Source organism: Mauremys reevesii, linkage group 10, assembly GCF_016161935.1.
Source record: "Mauremys reevesii isolate NIE-2019 linkage group 10, ASM1616193v1, whole genome shotgun sequence".
NCBI classification, from domain to species: Eukaryota; Metazoa; Chordata; order Testudines; family Geoemydidae; genus Mauremys; species Mauremys reevesii.
Window position 1 is genome coordinate 40,404,438 of NC_052632.1, and position 24,895 is coordinate 40,429,332.

A 24,895-nucleotide genomic window follows, 5' to 3' on the forward strand; every position below is an offset into this window, starting at 1 on the left:
GGCTTCTCCAGCCACCATAGAGACAATGTGGACATCCCCCCCCCCCCTTACTGATAGCGATGGAGTGAAGGGAAGCACAGGCTCCTCTGGTGCTAAAAGCAGAGGGGAGCTGCCCCTGGCTCAGCTACACTGTGCCCCCTCCATGAGGGTAGAGGTTTAGCACTGGTCAGGTTCTGGGGCAGCTTTCAGACCTCTCAGCTTCCCCAGCCCTGCTTTCTGCTCCTCTTGCTCCAGCCACATTCACAGCCCATTCTCCCAGCCAACACCCCTTCCACGCCCCAAGCCAAGGACACAGAACTAACAACTCCACACATGGAGCTGCAGCAGATAGGCCAATTCGAGCTGTACCAGACTTGGGCAGGTTTTGATCTCACTCTCCTGTCCATGTCCAAACCTGCTGTAAGATCACTTCCCTTTAGGCATCTCTGCCCCTGCTCAGATCCAGCCCTGCTCTGCCTCTGCCAGGGAGGGCTGGCCCCAGCCGAAGCCCTTGGGAATCTGCCTGTTCTTCTGGACTCACATGGCCCAGCCCTTCTCTGCCACACAGGCCCCCTTCCAGCTAGGCAGTAGGGTGCGCAAATGGAAGTTACAAGGGCAGCACTTTCTGCACCCATTCCCTCTGTCTTCTGTTTCACACGGCCTCTGTGTGGCCAAGACTGACTGTGAGAGCGGAGTACCAGCCGGGGCCTGCATGTCAAGGCCTCCCAGGCTCTTTTGTTGCTGTTGCCTGAGAGCCTGACGTGCTGTTTGTGCAGCTCTCCCATGAACTGAGCTATGAGGCCTTATCTTCACTATTCCAGCTCCACAGCCAGCTGAGCGCCTCCACTCACAGGACACCAGCTGTCACTTTCTCCCTGGGGAGAGGACAAGGTTACTTTATGAGGATGCCTTTTCTTGAGAAGGGACCATCATGCAAAAGGCAGCTAAAATACCTCATCGGTCTTTAGGCTAAGGCCGTGTCTACACAGGGACATCCAATGCAAATTAACTAAAGGAGTGAATTGGAAGTGGATTAGTTAAACCACATTAAATCCCTGACTGGATGCTGCTATTCAGAATTAAAGTGGCCTTAGAATCATAGAATATTAGGGTTGAAAGAGACCTCAGGAGGTCATCTAGTCCAATCTTCTGCTGAAAGCAGGACCAACCCCAAATCATGCCAGCCAGGGGTTTGTCAAGCCAGGCCTTAAAAACCTCTAAGGATGGAGATTCTACCACCTCCCTAGGTAACCCATTCCAGTGCTTCACCACCCTCCTAGTGAAAAAGTGTTTCCTAATATCCAACCTAGACTTTCCCCCACTGCAACTTGAGACCATTACTCCTTCTTCTGTCACCTGGTACCACTGAGAACAACGGAGCTCCATCCTCTTTGGAACCCCCCTCCAGGTAGTTGAAGGCTGCTATCAAATCCCCAACTCTTCTCTTCTGCAGACTAAATAACCCCAGTTCCCTCAGTAATGTGCCTCAGCCCCCTAATCATTTTTGTTGCCCTCCACTGGACTCTCTCCAATTTGTCCACATCCCTTCTGTAGTGGGGGAACCAAAAATGGACACAGTACTCCAGATATGGCCTCACCAGTGCCAAATAGAGGGGAATAATTGCTTCCCACAATCTGCTGGCAATGCTTCTAATGCAGCCCAATATGCTGTTGGCCTTCTCGGCAACAAGGGCACCCTGCTGACTCCTATCCAGCTTCTCGTCCACTGTAATCCCCAGGCCTTAATTTGGTTAAATTTAATTCACTTTGCAAGTGAATTAAAATAAACTGAATTAAAGCCACTTTAATTCTGAATGAGGGTGTTCACAGAGGGATTTATTAATGCAGTTTAACTAATCCACTTCAGATTCACAATTTTAGTTAATGTGAATTAATTTTCCTGGATGCTCCCGTGTAGACAAGTCTTAAGTCTCTTCCTGAATCACAGACACATTAGGTCAGGCTGACCTAATGTTCAGACCCCTTTGTGCCTTCTAAAGTGAGCAGCATGCCCTACTGCAGGAGAGCATCACAAAGTGACATGCACCGTCAGTGGCACAGCCACTCTTGGGGCAGGAGAACTGGTTTATCAGGCTGGATGTGGATGATGGGCATTTCTCTCCTCCAAGCGTTCATGGCCCATGCTTCTCTCTGACCTAGCTGTGGCGGTTTGGATTCCATGCTGATCAGCCAGCAGTTGCCCAAGCTGTGTCCTCTCCAGAAAGGGCAGGGCTCAGCTGTAGCTGTTGGATGTCCCCTTCCAGTACTGGCTGATGCTCATGAACACCCAGTCCCATCTGGAGACTCTACCCCATAGACAGTCACGACTTCAGTCCCAGAAGCTGCGCCTCCCCCTTCCCCAGCCATGGTGCAATAGCCATCTGTGGTGTGAGTGCTGGAGAGGAATGAGAGGGAGGCTGGCCCAGTGGGGTCTCATGGGCAGTGCTTTTTCTTTGGGAGACTGGAAGCAAGTGACTTCCCAGCACCTACTTGGGAAGGACTGGGGAGGTGGAGGGCGATGACATGCTCACTGTATTGGCCCTATGTAAGGGGCAGCAGAGTGGAAGGTGACATGGGCGCCAACTTATATGCGCTCCTGGGGCTTTAGCCCCAGGAATATTCAGTCAGGGGCTCTGCTCCAGCAATATTTGGAGCTAGGTTTCAGCCCAGAGCCTTTTAAATCCCAGCTGCGGCCGGGAATCAGAGGGCTCTGGGCTGCCTGCAGGGGTGGGGAGCCCAGAGCCTTTTAAATTCCAGCCGTGGCTGAGATTTAAAGGGCTCTGGGCTCCCCGCGGTTGCAGGCAGCCCAGAGCCCTCTGACTCCCGGCTGCGGCTGAGATTTAAAGGGCTCTGGGCTCTCCACCACAGCGGGCAGCGCAGAGCCCTCTGATTCCCGGCCGCGGCTGGGATTTAAAAGGCTCTGGGCTCCCCGCGGTTGCAGGCAGCCCAGAGCCCTTTGAATCCCAGCCTCTGGCCACTGATTGCCCCCTCCCCAGACCCCTGCCCCAACTGCCCCCCAGGACCCCCATCCCCTATCTAAGCACCACTGGTCCTTGTCCCCCGATTACCCCCTCCCGAGACCCCTGCCCTTAACTGCCCCTTGGGACCTCAGCCCCTATCTAAGCCTCCCTTCTCCTTGTCCCCAACTGCCCCCTCCTGAGACCCCACCCAACTTCCCCAGGACCCTCCTACCTGTCCCCTGATAAACCTCCTGGACTCCCATGCCTATCCAATTGCTGCCTGTCCCCTGACTGCCCCTCCGAACCTCTGCCCCATCCAACCCCCCCTGCTCCTTGTCCCTTGACTGCCCCCGGAACCCCCTACCTCTTCTCCAACCCCCAAACCGCTTACTGTGCCACTCAGACCAGCGTGTCGGGCTCCGTGCAGCTCCAGACAGTTGCTGCCATGCTCCCCCATGGAGCCCACAGCCCTCTCCCACCCCCAGCACCTGCCTTCCAGATTTGAACACCTCAAAATTCAGGAGTGCTCAAGCTCGGTTTGGGCAGCTTTTACTTCATTTCTCCCAAATCAGTTTCCCCTGCAAGGTGCCAACTGAAGGTGTTGGAGAACAGAGAGATCGGGTGGCCTCCTAATGCCTGGAAAAGAGACAAAGGCCGGAGGAGGGAGTGTCAGTGCCTGTGCGGACTTCTGGGAAGTGCTCGGTGTGGAAGGGGATGCTGTGATGCTTTGGCACAACTCCATACAAAGCCAGTCAGGACTCTGGGGGAGCCTCCTCTCTGAGCAGACTGTCTCCAGGGCAAGAAGCTTACACCTTCCTGGGTCTGACCTCAGAGCATTCAGCCCTTCCACATCATGCACTTTCCACAGCGAGTCTGCCCAGGCTGGTCCTGGGGCAACCAGAGGTCCCTGCACCCCAACTCCGCAGTCAGATGTGACTCTCAGCCAGACAGTAAAACAGAAGGTTTATTAGATGACGGGAACACAGTTTAAACAGAGCTTGTTGGTACAGAAAACAGAACCCCTCTGTCAGGTCCATCTTGGGGGGTGGGGAGCCCAGAACCAAGTTCTGGGTCTCTCCCCATTTCCCCAGCCAGCTCCAAACTGACACTCCCTCCTCTGGCATCTGTGTCTCTTCCGGACAGGGAGGCCACCTGATCTCTTTGTCCCCAACACCTTCAGTTGGCATCTTGCAGGGGAAACTGAGGCACCCACACAGTATTCAGAGAAAATATTAAGAACATTCCCACTTCATCACAACAGGTGCAACAAAATATAATACTGTATATTGAAGTAGGCAAGTGCTGCTTCTGACTTTCCACTTTTAATTGACCCTTGTAATCTTGTGGCACTGACGCGTTGTAGCTTCATTTTATATCGGCTTACAGGGCGGGAGCGGGGGGGCACCACCATTTTGGGCCCTACCAAAAATTATACAAACCTGCTGCCTATGGAAGGTGATGGTGGTTTGTGAACTGGAATCTATTATAAAAGGAGCCTAGTTCAATCATGCTAGATGTACGAATTCCTAGGTGACGTTCTCTGGCCTGTGCTAGGCAGGAGACCAGATTGGCTCGTCATCAGGGTCTCTTCTGGCCTTGACATCTGTTAGATGGCAGCTGCCCGTGAGAAACGAGGGCTACTGGTGACAGGAGAAGAGCCCAAAGCCAGAGTTGAGTGTTAGCCAGCGGTGCACAAACTCGGGGGTGGGAGGGAGGTGAACAAAGAAACTGGGATCCCGTGGGGCCCACAGCCATAATAGCAGGAATGGGATAAAAACAGAGTGGGTATTGCAGGGCGGGATTAAATAAAAAGTCCTCCCGCACCACAAACACCTGCTCTCTGGCCGCCCAGCTCTGAAGGCAGCACTGTGGAAGTGAGGGATTACTTTGGATGACAAGTAATTGGGAGTGAGGTGGCGCAACTGAACAAGTTGGGGGGGGGGGGGGAGCCACTCCAAGCCTAGCAGTGCATGGCCTAGCCATTTAGCTCTTGCTTTCTGGCCTCCAGCTGCTGCCTAAGACGACCGTACAGTGAGCAGCAGCTGTAACATGGCAGAGCCTTGGGAAAGGAAGGGAAGTCCAGCGGGGAGGCTTGGAGTTCAGGAACACTGCGCAAGGCACCAGCCCTTGGAAAGCCACCAGCTTGCCTGGGGATTTAAGCCACTTACCACAGGCTCTCTGTCCACAGCCTTGTCCTAGGCAGGTGGGTATGGGTAACAGTCCTTGGAAACGAGTGGTGCCTCCAGAATCCGCCAGGCACATTCTGCTCCTGCCGTGCTGGACATGGGACCAGGCATGTTTTCTTAGGAGCAGCCTGGCTCTGCCACTGTGCAGGGGTGACCAGCTTGGTCACACGACCCCTTTGGAGCATGTGGGTCCTGCCAGGAACATCCAGCTGAGGCAAGCTCCCTGCCGGCCTGGCAAGCACAAAGCCATGGGGCTCCTGGTTTTAGCCTTGCCTACGGTCACCTGCAGGAGGCGCACCGCCGGCAGGTCTCGTTGTGAGCATTCGCTGCAGTGTGGGTTCAGCAGCTGCGGGAGGGGAGGGGGAATTTGCTACAAACAGCAAATGTCACCCAAGCTCTGCAGGAGTGTGGCGGACAGGAGGAGAGTGGGGGAGCATGTGGGGGATGGGCAGAAAGAAAAAGCAACCCTCATATATTTGTGATTGTCTCTTAAAAAGATTTATTCTCTCTCCTTGCCTGACTGGCCCCGGGCAGGGAGAGCGCAGGTTGTGTATATATATATTTATATATATATATATAAAAAACAAGGAGTTTGGTAATAATGTACACTTTACAGAAGGGCAGAATCAGGAAGACTGAAATTAAACCCAACACAGCAACTCCAACGGAAACAAGAGCTAGAACATCAATGCTTCACCGACCTGCTGGGACCCCTGCTCACAGTGCTCCGGGGCATGGGGGAAGTAACTCACTGAACAGACACTGCTACAAGGGATGGGACTGCGGGGGGGCCGCAGCCGACCACTCCACTCCCCAGCAGGGGGCGCTGCTGCTACAGCAGGAGCCCACTAGGAACATTGAAAATGTCAAACCTCAAACTATGGGTTACACCATGGCTTTAATTAACACCTAAGGGCAGGCGGAGGCCAGGACCCACTGCAGGTGGCACTTCCAAAAGGGGGACTGGGAAACCCTTTGCCCGTGACTGTTGGCAGCAGCTGGGCCACAGGGTGCTGAATCATCCCAAAAGCCCAAACCCTTCCATTTTCAACCATGCCAGAACCCTCTCTGCCAGCTCCCCCGCCCCCGCCGAGCTGCTGGGCCAGGAGCTGGCACCGCCCAGCCCCAGGAGATCCCAGGCCCAGCAAGGCTGCCCGACGGTCTCCCAGCTGCCAGAGCCAAGGTGCCTGGTGGGGGGCGGCTGGGGACACCACCCCAAGGTACCAGGAACAGACCAACCCCCAGCCCCACCATAAGGAACCTGAAGCCACCTGACCCGGACCATCCAACCCCCTTGTTGGTACTAACACACGCAAATAGGTCCCTGCCCCCTGCTGGGAATTGAGCTCCATGGGCCCCCGTGGCTCTGCAGGGTCACTTCATGCCAGCAGCTTGGGAGACGCTTGCCTGGCCACATGCAGAGCGAAAGGCTAGGCCCAGGGCTCCCCCAGAGATGGGGCTCTGCCTCCCAAGCCCCCCAGCCAGGCAGTTCCCACCCTCACAGCCAATCCGACCCTCCCTACCCTGACAGGCCCTAGGAAACCATTACACCAGACAAGTGACCAGAGGGCAGCTGCTCTGGGCGGTGGCAGGTGGATTCTCTGCTCCGGCTGGGGCCGTCCTGGAGATGCCGAGGGGCAGCGTAGCATTTCCCAGCCTCCCACTCCCCAGAACCTGGGAAAAGACCACCCCACCCGCGGCCCTTTGGCTGAGCCCTGCGGCAGATGGGGGAGGCTGGGCTGGCCCCTCCCATCCAGCAGACAGAGCCTGGCCGTAAGCGGAGCAAGCGCCCGGGTTCCTTTGACAGACAAAATGAAAAGGTTAAAAGAATCAGTCCAATGAAGGGCGGCTGCGGGAGGGGGCGGGGCTGCGCGGACACGCTGACTTCATTGGACACCAGGGCCGACACACTGAACAGCGGCTCCTCTTTGATTGACCGGGGGGAGGGGGGCTCCTCTCACAGGGAAAGAAACAAAAACCAAAACAACGGCTTTCAAACAATTCCTTTTTACAGTATGTACAGCGCCCGCGGGCAGCGCGCAGCCCGGGACAACGGCGACACGGGCACCACGCACACAGCTCCCCAGGGCAGGGACAGCACAGCTCACCAGACACTGCACGGGCCAGGGCTGAGCCCACAGTGGGGAGTGAGCCAGCCCCTGCTCTGCTGGGGCCCTCCCAAGCCTCAGAGTGAAAGCGACGAGCGAGGGGTGGACCAGGGCGGCTGGGATCAGCTTCGAGTGATTACTAACTCCTGGAGATCAGCTCCTCAAAGCAGCTCCCTCACGCGGCCCACAGGCCAGGGAGCGCGGCCCTTACGGCACATCAGCAAGGCCAGCTGAGGGGAGACGGCAAGGAGCAGTTGGGCTAACGGAGCCTGGCAAAGTGGTATGAGTGCTACATCCACTGCCTGGGCATCTAGGTCCATGGGGGGAGAGAGGTTCACAGCACACACACCAGGGCAGGGGGATGGGCCCAGCCGCGTCGGACCCACTGCTCTGTGCTCTCACCACCCACGCCCCTCACCGCTCGGGAATGCAAAATTAAAAACCTGCCAAATGAACTGGAGTTTGGCGCGCCCAAGGCAGAGGCCCCTGCAGCAGCCAGGAAGAGATGCTGGTGCCGCCACCGGCTGCTTCCCTAGCCCGGAGCAGACCCGTCCCCCATCTGCACAGATTGGCCAACCTCCGGAGAAGACTCGACTTCATCCAGCATCGGAGGAGCCTCCGGACCCCCCAGCCCCATGTGCGGAGCCGAGAGCAGGCCTGGCACACCCCTGCCCTAGCACTCGCGCACACACACTGCCGCCTATGCAAACATAGGGGGCCCTAGGTCTGTGCAGGGAGGAACGATCAGCCCTGCAGGCGGAGCAGGGGGCAGAATGCTCCCAGGACTCAGAGAGGAAGAGCCCACCCAATGGCCTTGTTTGTGCCAAATCAGGGTTAGTCTGTGGCACAGCAACCCGTGCCCCCTGCCAGCAGGGAAGGCGGGGCGGGGGGGTGGCAGCTGCCAGTGCAGCAGGTCTGAGGAAGATGAGTGGAAAGGAGGCAGCAAGGAGGAGGCAGGAGAGACAAGGCTGGCAGGGGCGTTGGGAGCCCGAGGGGAGAACCCCTGGCAGCAGAGCACCTGGAGGGACCAGAACGGCAATTGCCACCCTGGCCAGTGACTTCTGTTCACCCCCCAGCTGGGCTAGTCTGGGCGCCCAGCACCTCTCTGCACTGCCTGGACACAGACATACCTGCCCAACACAGGGCATGGCACTCGGGGCACCAGCCAAGTACACGGCCGGAGTGTGAATGCACCACCCGCTACACTGATGACCTTCCCTCCCCCCGTTGCACTGATCCCGCCCCCCCACTGCCGCACACTCGCCCCCCCGCTGCACTGACACGTGCTCTCCTCCCCACTCTGCAGATGCACAAGCCCACTTGTCCCCCACTGTGCACTGAGCCCACCCCCACACCGCATTGACACATGTCCGTGGGCGCACGCACGCTCGCCAGAGAGACGCACCCCCCACGCTCCTCGCTGGTACTCTATCAGCACTACTACAAATGAAAAGAGCCCTAAACTTTCTTCCCTGGGACTGCGACGCTGGGGTCAGGCAACTCGACTGTAGAGATCTGGGCTGCACTCCCACGGAGCCAAGTGCAGCTGGCGGGAGGGCTGCGTGCTGAGCAGGCCCAGTTGGCGCTCCCTTCCCACCCCATGTCCTGCGCTGCTGTGCTGCTCAGACCCTGGCGAAGCAGTGACCTCCAGAGGGACACTGAATCAAATCCACCGGAAACCCTCTCTGCTTCCATTGCCTCTTCATATGCACCAGGCAGGCGGGTCGCTTCCCTTCACAGGGACGGTGGGCAGTAGAATAAATATTCCTGTAGGTTCCAGCTCCCTGGCTCACAAGGAAAGGGGCGTGGAGGGGGCAGGGACTCCATGTGTCCCCTCGGGAAGAGGAAAGTCTGCCTCAGATTAGGGCAGGAACGTCAAACAGAACAATTAACACCATTCAACTGATGTCTAATGGAATTTCCAGCGCTTCCTCATGTGAGCCAGTCACATGACTTGGTACAGACTCCGCTATCCAATCATGGCGTGTCCTGCCAGAAAAATCAAAGGAGAAATCACTCCGGTGCCAACGCTGCTGCATCCACCAAGGGGCGCCCCTGCCGCAGAAACCAGGACACACGGTTCCTCCTCCTTCCCTTCTCCTGCAGCAGCTGCAGAATTCCAGGACCCAGAGACGGGTGGGCAAAGCAAACAGCTGCCGCTCACACAGGCCCTGTAACAGTGTTTACTAAGCAGTCAGGAATGGCTGTCCAGGGAACTCCCAGGCTGGGCTAGCAGAGGCTGTGGGTCAGGATTGAGGGGCACCAGCAGAGCTATGGGGGCACCGGACAGCCCAGGTTGGGCTAGCATGGGGCTGTGGGTCAGGAGGGAGGGGCACCAGCAGAGCAAAGTACTTAGGACACTTTGCCTGGTTCTACCCTCTGCCCCGAGACCCCAGGCTCTCCCGACCCCACTGCGATGTTATGTTTGTCCAGCGGCTGGAGGCTCTCCCTGCTCAGCTGTTCCCATGCCCTGGGTCTCCCCCCCACAATCCCCTTTGCAGGAGTGGTGCAGCAGCCTTACCATTCTCACCTCCTGGGAGGCGGGTACAAGGAGGGAGCAGAGCCCTGCTGACTGGCCACGATGGCTGTCGAAGAGAGACCTGGAGCAAGAAGCAGAACTGGAAGGTGATCTGGTGCCTACAGCGGTGCCATGGGAAGGTGGCAGCTCCTGGGCAGTGCCAGGGCGCGAGCTGACAGCTCAGCCACCCTCCCGTCATCACTACTTGCTGTGAAGTGTGATCTGGAATGGGGACAGCTCTGGGGCTGAACCGAGAGCAGCCGCCTACCTGCTTCAGCCCTGGGCTGGCAGGGCCTCGCACTGGGAGCTATTCACCATGTGCATCCAGGGGAGGTCTGTACTACTGCATTCCCCAGCTCAATTCCAGCCCGATGTGCTGCTTCACAGAGATCAGCCAGGAGGAGGCGTTCTCCCGCTACTTATATTTGCATACTCCGCTGCCCCAGCTGCAGCCCCACTAACACCCGCTGCCCCACCCCAGTATTCCCAGCCTTGCATCCTCCCTCCAGCCCTTCTCTTCTCTGGGCTCCACACCCCAGGCAGACATGCCAGCGTGCCTCTCCTTCCACTGGGAGCTGTGCCACAACTCGAGCCCAGTGGAGGCTGCCCGCGCCACCGCGCGAGACGGACAGGCTGCTCTCACCTGTTGCATAGGGCAGGTTGTACTGGGCTGGCAGCAGGGAGTACCCCAGGTGGTGGTGGTGGTGGTGTGTTGACATCAGGCGTTGGGAAGGGGAGGTCCGGGGTCGATCTACGCTCCTCTCTCCTCCTGCTGCTCCGCCAATGCTGCTGCAGCCTCCGCCCCCTCCTACCACCCCGCAGCCGCCACGCTCCCTCTCTTGAGACGCCTTCTCACTGATCTGGAGAGGAGAGAAGAGACCCCGGTGAGGAGGGCAGGGGAGGAACAGCCCAGCCCGGGAAGCCAGCAGCGGCAGGACTCCCACCCAGTGAGATCAGAAGGGCCGGCACAGTGCACAGGCTACCCTGGGGGAGATGATTCCAGCCAGCCGTGCCGGAGCAGCTGATGCTGTCCGAGTCCAGGGCCCAAAGCACGGCCAAGACGGCAGCCAAACCCCTCCCCACGGCTCTCCCTGACAATGTGGCTGAGGCCAGAACAGTGCCAGGCTCAGCCACCTCACTCCACCCGGGGCACGGCCTGGCCCAAGCCGCGCCAGGGAGGTCCCCACACGAGGACTCATTTGGGGCACTTCTCTCAAAGGTCCCGCTGCGCTGCCAGGGGGCGCTGGGAGCTGCCAGTCCCGTGGGGCCTTGTCTCAGCCGAGCCCAGTGTTTTGGCCCAACTGAGACAATTCTACTCTTCCCCTCAAGTGCCCCTACCCAGGGGCAGTATTCTCCATTCGTGTCCAACAGGATCATGCTGCGGGCTGGGCAGTGAAGTGGGTGGCTCCCCCCAGTGGCGGGGGAAGGGGTTGCGGGAGGGCCATATAGCACCATGGCAAAGGCACGTTCGGCAGGTTGCACTAACCGCCTGCCCTCCGTTCACCCCTTGAGCCCATCGCTGGGAGGTAAACGACTCCAACCCGCAGCCCCTGTGGAGGAGCCTTTGGGCTGTGCCGCACCAAAGGAACGTCTCCCCGTGTCTTCTGGGAAGGATCCACAAACCTGGGCATTCCCAGGGACTCCCAGCCCCAAGCCGGGCCCAGCCTCCCCCAGGGCCGGAGGGGAAGCCATGCCTGGTGGTTAGTGCATGGGACGGAGTAGCCCCGTCACTGACTCACTGGGTATCCTGGGCCTTGGTTTCTGCCCTGCAGGCTGGGGCTACTGCCCAGGGCGCCATGGGCCAGCACATGCAGTGCTGGGGTCCTGGGCTGTCCAGGGTTCCCCGTGGCAGGTCTGGGACAGGCTGTGCCAGAGTAACTCCAAGGGCAGGAGAAGGGGCCCATACGCCCCCCCACAGCCGGGCCAGGAGGAAGCACTGAGTGTGGGTCTCACTCCCAGGGCAGCTGCAGGCAGAGGGGCTCAGATCTCTCTTCCCATCAGGGCCCCAGGCCAGGGAAGCCCCATCCCACCCTCACCGTGGGAGACTTGCTCTTGTAGTGGCTGGCATGCTGCTGCAGGATGTCCAGGGCCTTGGACTCCGAGCTGGGTTTGCAGCTCACGCTGGGGCTGGCTCGCGCCTTGTCACCATCCTCGCTCCCGGAGGCCTTGCTACCATATGGGGAGAAGGAATAGCTGGAGGGCAGGTAGGATCCTGTGGGGGAGAGGCCAGTCAGAGCCTGGGGGAGGGAACGCCAGTGCCAGCCCCCCCCCACAGGCCTCCCACCCCCAGGCTGTCTGCTGGGCAGGGGGCTCCTGCCATCTGAGCTCAGGCTGACAACAGCATGTGTCACTGCGCCAAGGCAGAGAATCAGACACATGGGCTCGGCAGAGACGCTCCCCCAGGCCACCCATAACGAGGGCCATGAGCCAGCATGGCCCTCCTGTGCCTAACAGCTGGAGGACCGGCCTGCAGCACATGAAGTGCTAACAAAAGCTGCTGCACCATCGCTCTGCCACCCTGCTACTGGGCCTGGGCTTTTGGCAGGGCCATGGGCTCCCTGGAGAAGGGCCGAACCTCCCCTCCCCACACACACACTCGCCCCAGCATTCACTTCTGCAGCCATTCCAGTCAGATTCAATCCTCTTCCCGCCCTGCCCTGAGCTGCTGGCCTGTTCCTGCGGCTGTCGGGACCCCTGCCAAGCTCAGCCGTTGGGAACCCTCCCAGAGGCACCAGTCTGAGGCTGTGTGGTGGCTGCACTACAAGCACCACTCAGCTCGCTGCACCCAGCCCCTCAATGGTTGACTCAGGCCCCGAGACACACACCCAGGGCAGGAGAGGGGACGCAAGCCTACCCCATGGGGTGACCTCTCCCCGACCTGCTGCCTAATCTACTCCTCTGGCTGGGCCCGGGGCCAGCGGGTAGCCCCCAGCACAGCAGCTGCGCCCATACCTGGGTAGTTCTGCATCATGACGGTGGGCATGCCCCGGTAGCTGGGGTGGTTGGGGTCGTACGACTGGCTGTAGGAGTAGCCGTGCATGTAGGGGATGTAGGACTGATGTTGGGTGAGGGGCGAAGATACGGGTACGTGGACGCTGGGTCTGGGGTCTTTCCCCACCATGCGGGACTCCTCGGGGGATGTCAGTTTGCATTCGGAGCTTGTGCTCTCCTTCCCATCCTCCTTAGGGCCGGCCTCCTTGCTTCGGCTCCTTTCTTCCTTCAACTTCCTATCCCTCTCCTCTTTCCACCTTTCATCCTCGCTCTTGAGCTCCGAGTACTTGGCGGGATAAACGTAGGTCCACATCCTGGGCTCTGCTTCCTGCGTCAACCAAAGAGCTCATCAGAGTCGCTGCGTCCCAGTGCTGCACCTTGCGGCCGTGGCCCCGGCATTCACCGCCGTGCTGCTCCGCGGGGCGAGCCAGAGGGCGACAGGCACCGCAGGCTGCGGGCCAGACGGCAGCTAGGGAAGGAGAAGGTGGCTGCGGCCTTTCCCAGCCAGCATCTCCCCCCACTCCCAGCAAAATGCTTTGCCATCACACTGCCACCAGCAAAATGACAGGCCGGGCACCCACAGCTCCCTCCCACTTCAAGAGCCACTGACCCACCACACAGGGTGGGCCGCCAACGCCCTCCCCCCAACATGTCCGGTGCTTGCTGGCCTGCAAAGTGATAGGAGCCTTAAAGGGCAAGGGGGCAAACAGAGGGTGATGCAGAAAAGGGGAGCGGAGTGTGGGCATGGAAGGAGAATGCCCCACCAGCCTTGTCTGTCTCCCCCAGAGGGCAGATGGCTCTGCCGGCTTCTCTCCATTCTCATGTCCCAATTCCGACCTCACCGTCTCTTTGGGGCCCAAGGGGCCAGCATGGCATGCAGCCCTGCAGGGGACCCGGCCGTTCCTGTCCAGACACTAGTCTGTTGGCGCCCAGGGCCCCCAGCCCATCCTCACAGACTGCACGGGTTTGCTTTGCTGACCTGGCTGGTAGTTCCCATGCTCCTTGGCCAGCTGCTTTTCTGATGTAAATCCAGCTGGGACCAAGCTTGTGGCAACCACTCAAATCAGAGGGGAGTGAACATAAGAACGGCCATACTGAGTCAGACCAAAGATCCATCTAGCACAGTATCCTGTCTTCTGACAGTGGCCAATGCCAGGTGCCGCAGAAGGATTGAACAGAACAGGTAATCATCAAGCGATCCATCCTGTTGCCCATTCCCCGTTTCTGGCAAACAGAGGCTATGGACACCATCCCTGTCCATTCTGGCTAATAGCCATTGATACTTTTTACATCATGTAATGGCTTTTTAGCTGCCTGCCATTACATGATGTAATTGAATGGGATTCTTTCATTTGACTGGTTCTCATCAGATCCTACCCTCTCCTGCAGGGGAGCCAAGCAGCAGGGGAGGTTCAGCCCCACCAAACAGCCTGAAAGCAAGAGAGAGAGGGGAGATATGGCCCCCATGGCCTGGCGGCCCCAGCCAGGCAGCTGCCCCACTGCATTGTGACAAGCACCCTTCCTCCCTCGCCGGAGGGACACGCTTCAGCTGCTGCAGGGAGGGACCATGGTGCAGAGGATATGGAAGGGAAGCACTGCCCTGGCCATCCGTGTCCAAAGCCCTCTGCCCACCACTCCACCCCCTGCCAGCATCTTGCTGCCCTCAGTGTGTCCCCGAGCAGCAGTGTTTACCTGTCTGTACCAGAGGACGGGGTCCACCTCTGCCTGCCTGCCGCACTCCGTGCCCGCTTTGGACTCCGCCGCCTCCTTCCCCAGGTGGCTGGCCTCAGCCAGCTTCACCTTAAGTCCCTCAGCCACCTGGCTGGGGAGCTTGGAGGAGTCCTCCAGCTTGGGGATGATCACTGACTTGGCCATGTCGGCAGCCCCCGGCTCCTTGGCCTTGCTCATCCCCGATTTCACCAGGTCCGTGAGGCTAGGGGCTTTGGTGAGCGTGGGAGGGACGGACGGCTTCTGCTTCCAGTCGTCCTTGAGGGCCACCTCCCTCTCCTTCAGGCCCAGCTCTGCTTTCTTCTCCAGCCCACGGGGCTGTTGCTGCTCCAGGCTCTGCCTTTGCTTCTGCTGCTCCTCGTACTGCTGCCGGTAGACCGGGCTGGTGCTCAGCAGGTGGGCATGGTAGCTTTGCTCGCTGTAGCCGTAGGGGGGCACGTAGGCGTACTGGTTATAGTAGAGGGACTGCATGTACATGTTGGGGCGCTGCTGGATGACCGAGGGCTGCTGGCTGGAGCTGCTGAGCTCCACCTTCTTCTCCTCGCAGCCTTCACTCTTCACCTTCCCCTCTGGGCTCTCTTGCTCCTCGTCCTTCTTCATCTTCAAGGGCTGGCTCTCCACAGCAGCCTGGCTGCTGGGGTTCATGGGCCCAGGGCTCGATTGGGGGTAGCCTGGGGAGTAGTACGCTTCAAAGCCTTGGTAGTAGGGGGAGTCCTTGCTCTGTGCCTGGGGAGGGAAAAGCGCTTTCTTTGCGCCTTCCTTGACCAGCTGCTCTGGGTCCTTGGCCTTCATGCTCTCCAGCTTGCCCTCCCCATCCTCCCCCGCATCCGAGATGTCCGAATAGGCAGGGCTATTGGTTTTCACTGAGCCCGCCTCCGCCCCGTTCTGGGTAACCACGTGCAGCGGGGTCATGGGCTGAGCTGGGGTGGCAGCAGCATTCTCCAGCCTGCTGGCCCCCCCGATGGACGGGCTCGGCGCGTTGTCCGTGAAGCTGTAGATCTTATCCGCCTCAGCCTTGATGCTGGCGAGCCGGCTCTGGTGCGGGTCAGACGAACCATTCAGGAGGCCTTCCCCTTTGGTCCCGAGCTCCCCCGATTCCCCTCGGAAGGGACTTTTGCCCTCCTCCGCTCGGCAGACTTTCCCAGGAGTCAGGGGGTTTTCGACCTCTTTGGACTCCTTCTTCTTCTTGTCCTTCTTCTTCTTGTCCTTGGAAGGGGTCAGGGCGGGGTTGACCGTGAAGGGCTCCCCCATAACCGTGGGCTTTGGCTGGATGGGCTTGAGCTGGGGGCTGCTGGGCATGGCCTGGACGACGGTGGCGGTCAAGGCAGCAGAAGAGCCGGGGCTGGCTGCAGTGAAGGTGGCCGTCTGGAAGGTGTAGATCTGCTGTGGGGGAATAGCAGGAGCAATGGGTCTGGCAGACTTTAAGCTTTTGGAAGGGAGCTTGTCAGGCTTAGCACCGGCTGACTTCTTGCACTTCTCCTTGTCAAGGCATCTCTTCTCTAGCGCGTCAAAACCATCGTTGCTTGTCTCGTCCGCCACCGAGGGGCCGTCTTCGGAGCCGTCATTCGACAGGGCTCCGGGGTCCATGTCGCCTTCCCCGCCCAGCTTCTTCTTGCAGGGGGCCTTGGTGCTGAACTTGCCGGATGGGGAGGGGCTGTGAGGCTCCAGCAGCCGCACCTTGGGTGTGGCCGATCGGGCTGGCGAGAGGGATCCCTTCTGGGAGCCGTTGCAGCTGCTGACATCGGCGTGAAGGGGCAGCTCCTCGCCACACTCACTGTCCCCATCCGCCTCCGGCTTGCTGTCATCGTCCGTGTGTGCATGGGCCTGGTGGTACTTCAGCCCGTTAATGTGCTTGTACTTCTTGTTACAGTTGGGGTGAGGGCAGTCGATGAGGATGGGGGAGGGGCAGTTCCTGTCCAGGCCTACAGGCTCCACCTTGACCCCAGCCGGGGGTGCGGCCGCCGAGCCCATCGAGTTGGTGCGGATGCGCTTGCTGCCCTTGGAGTCCTCCGAGCTGGAGTTGAGCTCCATGTCGGAAAGGGGCTTGCTTTTCCGCTTGGTCACCGAGGAGGGGCTGGCTTTCACATCCTCGGCAGCGCTGCCGGGTTGGGGGCGGTGATCTGAGGAGGTCTGGCTCCCACGGCGCCCTTTGCTGCTGGCCCCTGCCCGCGTCTTGCTGCTGTTGCTGGTCCCTTTGCTGTCTGCGGCAGCGGCCGTCTCGTTCACCGGCGTGTTGCTGTTGGGGCGCATGCGCTTGCCTCTGCCCCGGCCGTTCCGCATCTCCAGGTCACTGGTGGGAGAGTCGCAGAACCTGGGGAGGAAACAACCCATGCTCAAGACCAGCCAGAGCTTGGCATGCAGGCCAACACACCGGCACACCAGTGCCATGGCCAGAGTGTGGGGGCACCCTGTGTAAGGAGCTCGGTCTCTGCTCAGCGCAGTCACCCCAGAGCACTGGGGGCTCCTCCCGCAGCCCACAACACCCCACGCTCCCTGGGAAGGAGGCTTACAGTACATGGGCGGGGGGAGCTGAGATGAGGGCAACAGCCACACGCAGGTCAACGGGCTACCGGCTCCCACTCCTGGGGTCTGCAGTACAAACAGCACCAGCAAAGAGAGCTTGGGAGCCAGCCCAGGTGGACTGGAGATGCCTGGCGTTAGACAGACACACATGGGCCACGTGGCACCAGACAATCACTCGGCTCAGAGAGGGAGCAATGGATCAGGAAGGAAACCAGGTGGGAAATGGAAGGACACCCCCATTTACTGACCCCCACCGAGGACAGTCAGACACAGCTGACTCTGAGGCCTGTCAATGTCCCCCCAAGCCCAAAGCAACATGGGCACTGGCAGGTGACAGGAGGTGCTCTAAGAACGATGCCCAGCTGAGCACTGCCCGTCCCAGCCGTCCTGGCCTGGTCTAGCTGAGCCGGAGACCCCTCTGCTGACAGATGGGCCCCAGCCCTCACACACCTGGCGATCTATCCCCAGCACTTCCACTCAGGCCATCAGGGCTGAAAGTCCAGAGCAGGGAGGCCAGGCAGTGAATGAGGGCCTGGGCGCTTGGGGAAACCCTTAGTTCCCAGCCTCCCTGCTGAGAGACATTACCTACCACCCTGTCTCCCCCACAAACCCAGTGGGTCTATGGGGGGAAAAGCAACCCCCAGAGCCTGCCTCTGCGCTTTCCCCAAAATGGCTAGCGGGTAGCTGCAGCCAGCCAGTAGAGCTCTGCTGTTGCTACTCACAGAGCACTTCCAGGGGAGCGGGTGTGTGTCAGGCTACCCTGCGTGTGCGATGGAGGGATGCAGAGGGACAGGGCTGGCCAGGAATAGGCTGAATGGCTTGAGCCAAGCCTAACTTCGGTGGCCCAGAAACAGCAGAGGAAGCCTCTGTTCTTGTCCCCGGGATGGTGGCAGTGGTGGGGCCAGCTGAAAGGAGAAGTGCTGGCCCATGCTCTCTGTCGGTCGGCTTGGAGGGGCATGAGGGCCCTGCAGACTGGCTGGGATGCAGACCCAGACAGCGAGGGCCCTGCCCATGCACACTGCAGCTCCAAAGCCCTTCTGGGGAGCCCAGAGAGATGCAAGGACACTCTACAGTCGAGGCTCCCTGGACTGGCACCTGAGTCTCCTGATGCTTACCTGGGGGGCGCCCAGTCATGCTGCGTGCAATCCAGCAGCGTACCCACATACGTCTTGTTCCTCCAGGTCACGTTAACCACCAACATACCTGTAAGACAAGGAGACGGGTCACCCTTGGCCCCTCTGGGAACCGGGGCTATACACTGCAGGGGCCGGGGCAAAGAGCTCCACACCCACCATGAGCCTGCCTGTGCTCTGGGTGGGAGCTGGGACCAGCATCAAGCCAGGACCCAGCTCCGCCCCACCCAGTGCCATGGCCAGCACCACAGGCCCTGCTGTCCCCGAGGCTGCTCAGCGGCAGTGCGGTGGGCAAGGCACTGAACGGGGCACCTGCTTTGGTGCTCAGGCCCACCCCTGGCTGTTCAGCAGCAGGGAGGGGAGCAGGTGGCCTGCCGGAGAGGGGCCTCAGCTGCACCACCAGTGAAGTTAGCTCAAGGGCCCACCCACTTCCCTCCCCACCCTGGAGCTGTGATGGCAAAGCCTAGTGGACACAGGTGGCTGAGAGCAGAGTTGGGGACACAGGGAGGAGGCGACTCCACCAAAGGGGTAGGGCCCCATAGGGAGGTGGGGCAGGGGACACACACAAAGGGAGCAGGGTGTCATCCTGGGGAGGCAGCAGAGCCCAGAGAAGCAATTGGCTCAGCATGAGTGTGGGGGTGACACAGGAGTGCAGTGCAGCTCCTGAGCCTATTGCCCACCCCCCTTAGGGCCCCACAACTAGGAACACACAGACTTCTGCTCCTCCCACCCGACAAACCACACCAAAGCCCTCAGCGGGTCGGTGCCACTGTAGTGCAGCCCAAGGGGTACACATGCCATCTTAGCACAACTCGCCCCATATACAGGGTGCTTCTGAAAGCCCCAGCTCCTGGAGTCACGGAAATACCCAAGAATCTCAGCAGGCTAGCCCTGTGGCAGGGGAGGAAAGCTGGGAAGTGACCCCCTAATAGCTTAGACACCAGAAGGCAAAGAGGAAGACCCAACATTTGTTATTTTTAAACATCTCCTAGTTGTTGATCTCTCGGGGCTGGCGACACCGTGTGAATGGTTGGGGGACTGAAAGGAAGAGGGATATTGTGAACAGCTGGTGAATGCAGAGTCTTCTGGCCACTAGATGTCATGCTCTGCCACCAAATTCAGCAGAGGGCCAGCTTTCCATCCTTAGCTGCAGTTCATTGTGTGCCCTGGGCTGCCCCTAAACCTGGCCAGGCCAGCAGTGCTGGCTGGACTGAGCCCATCACATGGGCACAGTGTGATCACACTGGCCACAGGTTTTCATAAGCCCTTCTGTTCCAAAGGCAGCCGAGGCAGGGAAGCCCCAACAGGGCGAGAAGTGAAGCAAAGTGACTGGGTGACAGCCCTACACCCCTGGCTACCTGGCCCCAGCTCCAGAGGGACTCTCCACCTATAAAATGGAGATATCTACTTCACAGGATGACTGGGAGGCTTAAGCACTGGAAAGCACTCAGCCCCCCTTGGCTGAAAGGGGCTGTAGAAGGTAGGGTGACCGGATAACAAGTGTGAAAAATCGGGGTGGGTGCCTATATAAGACAAAGCCCCGAATATTGGGACTGTCCCTATAAAATCGGCACATCTGGTCACCCTAGTAGAAGGCAGTGTAGAGTCAGCAGGAAAAGGAAATACTGCGGGATGCAAGAGCTGCCCAGCCTTTGCTGCAGGTAGCCAGCACTCCGCTCAGTCATCTTCCAATCTCTCCTTGCATGCTGCATGGGGCAGCAAGTTTCACTTTCAGCCTGGAGTCTACTCCAGCAATCCCATCTTCTCAGGTCTCTTGTGGCCAGCGGGCTGTAAGTCCATCCATAAGAAAGTAATTACACTACATAATCTCGGGCCATTAGCAGAGAGAACTCAAGTGGATATTTCCTCCCAGCAATGGCCTGCTCCGATTACTGCATAACTAATTTGAACAGGAGCAGAGTCCATTGAACGGAGCGCATTTATCTGCACAAGGTAGAACTTGGGAGATAGAAATCTCATTTACAAGGGCACATGAACGCAGCTAGATATATAGCCACACAGCATCAGAAGATGAATGGAGCTCGGCGAGTCCTGAACAGCTGTGCCTGGAGCACATTTATAAATCGTGGTCCGTATTTCCCTTGCTGTAATGTGCCAGCACACAGCTGAGAAATACTATGTGACTCAAGGGACACTCACATAGCTGAGACCCAAAACACAGGCTTTATTTTGCCTGAGAAAGGAAGGAGCTAAAGCCCTAGCCCAGGAACAGAAAGGGCTGCAGGGTTGGGGGTGCAATAGGAAAAGTCATTTTCACGCTGGCAACACAAGCAGCAGCAGGTGGAGGAAAGATCTGCATAAAGGACTCAAGTTCCAAGTTCAGTGACTGGTTCTGCCATCAATTCCTGTGTGACCCCTCTGACCCTCGCCCATTAAACGGAGAGGGGACCTCCCCACCTCCCAGGAGAATTGCCAGGGCGTGCTGCTTAGCCAGTGAGGCACTCTGATACTAGAAAGATGTGACCCAGGGAAAAGCCTATAAACCAGACAAACAGCACAACACTAATGCAGGGTGTCACGGAGTTGGGGGAGACAAGGCCCTGCTCCCCCAGCTTCCTGCAATTCACCATGACTCTCAGCCAGCCAGTAAAACAGAAGGTTTATTTAGATGACAGGAACACAGTCCAAGACAGGTCTTGCCGATACAGACAACAGGACCCCCTTTAGTTCGGTCCATCTGGGGGCCCTGGGGAGGTCACAGACCTGTTGGTCGGGGTTGCCCTCTCCATTTCCCAGCCAGCTCCAAACTGAAACTCCCTCCAGCCGTCAGCCTCCCTCAGCCTTTGTGTCCTTTGTCCAGTTTCCTGGGCAGAGGTGTTACCTGGCCTCCAATCCCCCTCCTGGGTTCTCATGTTTCATGTTCAGGTATGCTCCCTTCCCCAATGCAGGCCATCCCAGCAAAACTCCTCTGCAACCTTCCCAGGTTAATACTCCCCACTTGGCATTCAAATAACACACCAAGAACATTCCCACTTCGTCACACAGGGGTTCTCCACCTGAGGCCTAAAACCGCCCTGCCTTGCCCATCCTACTCAATGGAAGGGGGATCCACGCTCAACGGAAAAGGGGGGATGTTAGGGGGTCCCTCAATGTTCAAAGCCACCCTGGTGAGGTCTGAGAATCATGCAGTGAAACTGCTTAGAAAGAGGGAATGAAACTGCCCACCTGAGTTTCCCAGCCCCATGGCCAAACGCAAGAGTAAAGTGTGTAAGTGGGGAACTGCACATAGGAAGCTCATGTTCTCTCCATGTTCATTATCAAGGTCTTGGGCAAGTGGCCCAAGGACAGAGATTAGAACCACCATCTTCAGCCTCTCACTGGCCCCTAACCTGTTCATTGTTACAGGCTTATGACAAGAAACACTTCAGTGTCCCTGCTTTAGATGCACGATTTCAACCCCTGGCCCCTTTGTGAGCAGAGAGCCTCAGCACAGCTGAGTGGAACTGTGACTCCTAAGCACAGGGGGAGGGACAGAGGCCGGGCACAGAGCTTGGGGCCTAAATCCCACAGGCATCCCCTTTACCACAGTCAGCGTGCGGAGACTCAGAGGGAGTCCTGTTTCAGTCCCCTCGGGGCCCGGGTGACATAGCCCCGATGGCATGTTAACAGGCCCTTCATGACACCAGCAGTGTCTTCAGAGAGTGGAGGCAGCTGGCGGTAGGGGTCCAGGGGAATGACCTCTAGCGCTGTCACAGTTACAGGGATCCCCTTTTGCTGGTCTGGAATTCAAGGGCGTGGTCGCAGACCCTGCCCCAGCCGCTCATTGCAGCCTTCCAGCTCTCCTCTCATCAGCCGGGGAACTGAACACCCCTTTGAGCCAGGATCAGCTACTCTCCGCCTCCCACCCAAGAGGTCCCTAAGGAGGAGCCGGTATTCAGCACACGCCAGCTCAAGAGCTCTTTGAAGAAACCATGTCGCTTACGGCCTAAGCACTGGCTTCCTGCTCCGCTCTCCTGTGGAACGTCAGAAGTTAATTGTGTGACAAGACGCCAGGGGCTCCTCACATCCCTGTGCTGGCTGGCATGTGGATTAGGAAGGACGTTCTGGCAGCTTTCCCGCTGCCATGATCACAGGGGAGAGATGAGAGCTGAAGCAAGCCAGAGCTCTCAGAAGCGGCTGCAACCGCCCCCTTTCCCTCCACAAAGACACCCTCGCAGAGGGCTGCCATTAACCCTTCTCACACACACTGCCCTATGTTTAATCCACGGTACCCAGCTGCACAAAACTCACCCTACTCCGGTAGCAAAGAGCTAGGACAATGTAAACCCCAGGGATGGCTCGTTAGCAGCTTCATGCTGAGCCAGTGCCATCAATCCCGCCCTGCCTTCCACAGCAACTCACAGCACAGCCATGGCAAAGCGTCACTGAGGGTACTTCGTTAGATCTCCTCGAGCCAGCAGATAATGAGGGCAGCGTCCCCGGGGCCCCATGGGGCAGTCTGATTGAAGCTGGCAGTTTGGGACTAGTGTGCCTCCAGCCATCACAGCTTTCAATTGCCCTCCCCTGGGCATTAACAACTCCAGGGTAAGGCTCAGCAAAGGCAGGATGCAGCCCCACATGCCACCATCCACCATGGGATGAGGGCAACAGCAGCAGGGATCAATTCCCAGGCAGCCCACCCCAGCGGGATGCTGGGGCTCGCAGGAGCTCTGTGTTTGTGGGTGTTTCTAGGGGAGATGTCAGCGGGGTGTGGGAATTCCAGACAACCTCCCCTCCCCTTCAGAGTGCCTGGAGTGGGCCCAGTTTGGGGGCGGGGGGGGGAAGAGGGGAGAATCAGCCCCATAAGAGCAGCTCAGAGGGAAGCCAGTGAAGGGGCCCAGGCCACGAGTGCTAACACAGTACTCCCTGTGCACTGATGCAGGAGGAACAGTGTTTGAGGAGGGGTACAGAACACAGCCCTCCCTCCATCGGCTCCCGGACATGGAGGGTAGGTTCAGGCGATGCCCCGGGAAAGCAGCAGAACGAGGCCAGCCCAGCACTGCAGTCTCTACTCAGGGGGGGGTAGGTGCTCCTTCCACTGATCAGACTCTGGGCTCAGAGGCAGCCTCCTCCTGCATGGGTGGGGAGGAAGTGGATGAAGGTCTGCTGGGGCCCCACAGCACAGGCCTTGTGGAGCAGAGACCAAGTGGTGATTCCCTCCTGCAGAGAGCAGCAAGTCTTGGGCAGGGGGGGGACCTGCCCCTGGCTCAGAGTAGGGTCCCTTCCCCAGCATACATCCTGACCTGAGTAGGGGTGTTGGGACACTCTCTTGCCCTGACAAGGGAGGAACTGGCTACAGGCCTCCAGCTTGTTCCTGTGCTCCAAGGGCAGGTGGCCAGGGCAAGCTGTGGAGCCAGCAAGGCCACTCCAAAAGTAGCGAGTGCAGGGGGTGGCTCCTCTCTGGGAACCCCCTCTAGCGTCCCCCAGAGACCAGCGTGGGTCACTGCTCACGCACTAACAGCACACAGCACAGTGGAGCTGTGTCAACGCAATGGAGAGCAACAGTGACACACACGACCATGCAGGCAGGAGGTTTGGGCCTGCCCTGGACATGACACTGGCCTTGGGGAATGGAGCTATTCTGCTCTGGGTGGCTCACGCAGGCTGTACTGTGCCTCTCCCCCTCCACCCCAACACCACTGGGGCTCCAGTTTCACCCCGCCCCGGGGCCCTGTGCTCCCCCTGCCTGGCTCTCCCCTTTGATTTGTCCACCCCGTTCTCAGAATCTCGCTGCCTGTCTTATATATGGAGATATACCTATCTCATAGAACTGGAAGGGACCCCAAAGGGTCATCGAGTCCAGCCCCCTGCCTTCACTAGCAGGACCAACTACTGATTTTTGCCCCAGATCCCTCAGTGGCCCCCTCAAGGATTGAACTCACAACCCTGGGTTTAGCAGGCCCATGCTCAAACCACTGGTTATCCCTTCCCCCTCCCTATCCCTTCTCCTCTTCCTGAGGTCACAAAACCACGCTCTGGAATGAACACCGCCAGCCAGTCTGGTTCTCATGGCACCATTTCACCCTACTCCAGTCACCCAGTGCTGCTGGCTGCTGCTCCCCCCTCCCACCCGCTATGCTGCTTTCTTTTTGTCCTGTCTGCCCCACTCCTCACACTCATTCCACACCCTGGACCACACCATCTTTAGCATGAACTAGAGCAGTGGTCCCCAACCTTTTTCGTCTAGCGGGCACCAGACGACGAGCCATGGAGGACCGTGGCGGCAGACAGGCATCCACCGAAATTCCGCCGACAAGCGGCAACGTCAATAGGCGTCACCGCCGAAATTCCGCCGACAAGTAGCAGCATCCAGAGGCGTCGCTACCGAAATGCCGCAAAAAATCGGCAGCATTTCGGTGGCGACGCCTCTGGATGACGCAGCTTGTTGGCGGCATTTCAGCAGATGCTCGTCTGCCGGCCAGTACGTGGGCACACTTAGATGCCCCAGCGGGCGCCATGCTGCCCACGGGCACCGCGTTGGGGACACCTGAACTAGAGCCATCTGCAGAGTTGCTCCAGGCTGAGGCCAGAGTCCTCGGAGAGCCTCATGACATTCAAGTGGCTTTCCCTGGGGATGACTGGGCCAGAGGAGCACTGAAGGTGCTCCGCATGGCCCAGGGATGAAAGCACCCCGTTCATGCAGTGGGAGAACTGCCAGCCCTTTGTGGACAGGTGCAGCAGTGAGCCCTCATTGTTGATCAAGCGAGCAGGGGTTTGGTCTCTGCAGGAGACAGGGACAGTCTAACGCTGTGTTTCAGGACAGCCATTT

At 58.8% G+C, this 24,895-nt stretch overlaps 1 protein-coding gene across 2 annotated transcripts in view; it reads right to left on the reverse strand.

Moving 5' to 3' along the window:
* Positions 1-8,673: 8,673 nt before the first annotated feature.
* The window catches only part of ZNF609 (zinc finger protein 609), a 113,565-nt gene continuing 97,343 nt past the window's right edge, over positions 8,674-24,895 (reverse strand). For both annotated transcript variants that reach the window (XM_039492270.1, XM_039492271.1), the window contains exons 4-10: positions 18,109-18,196; positions 14,435-16,781; positions 12,704-13,070; positions 11,788-11,963; positions 10,395-10,611; positions 9,755-9,833; positions 8,674-9,222 (exon numbers count right to left, since the gene is read on the reverse strand). In XM_039492270.1, coding sequence (XP_039348204.1) covers positions 9,760-9,833; positions 10,395-10,611; positions 11,788-11,963; positions 12,704-13,070; positions 14,435-16,781; positions 18,109-18,196 — 3,269 coding nt within the window. In that variant the 3' untranslated portion in view covers positions 8,674-9,222; positions 9,755-9,759. The remainder of the gene's footprint in view (positions 9,223-9,754; positions 9,834-10,394; positions 10,612-11,787; positions 11,964-12,703; positions 13,071-14,434; positions 16,782-18,108; positions 18,197-24,895) is intronic.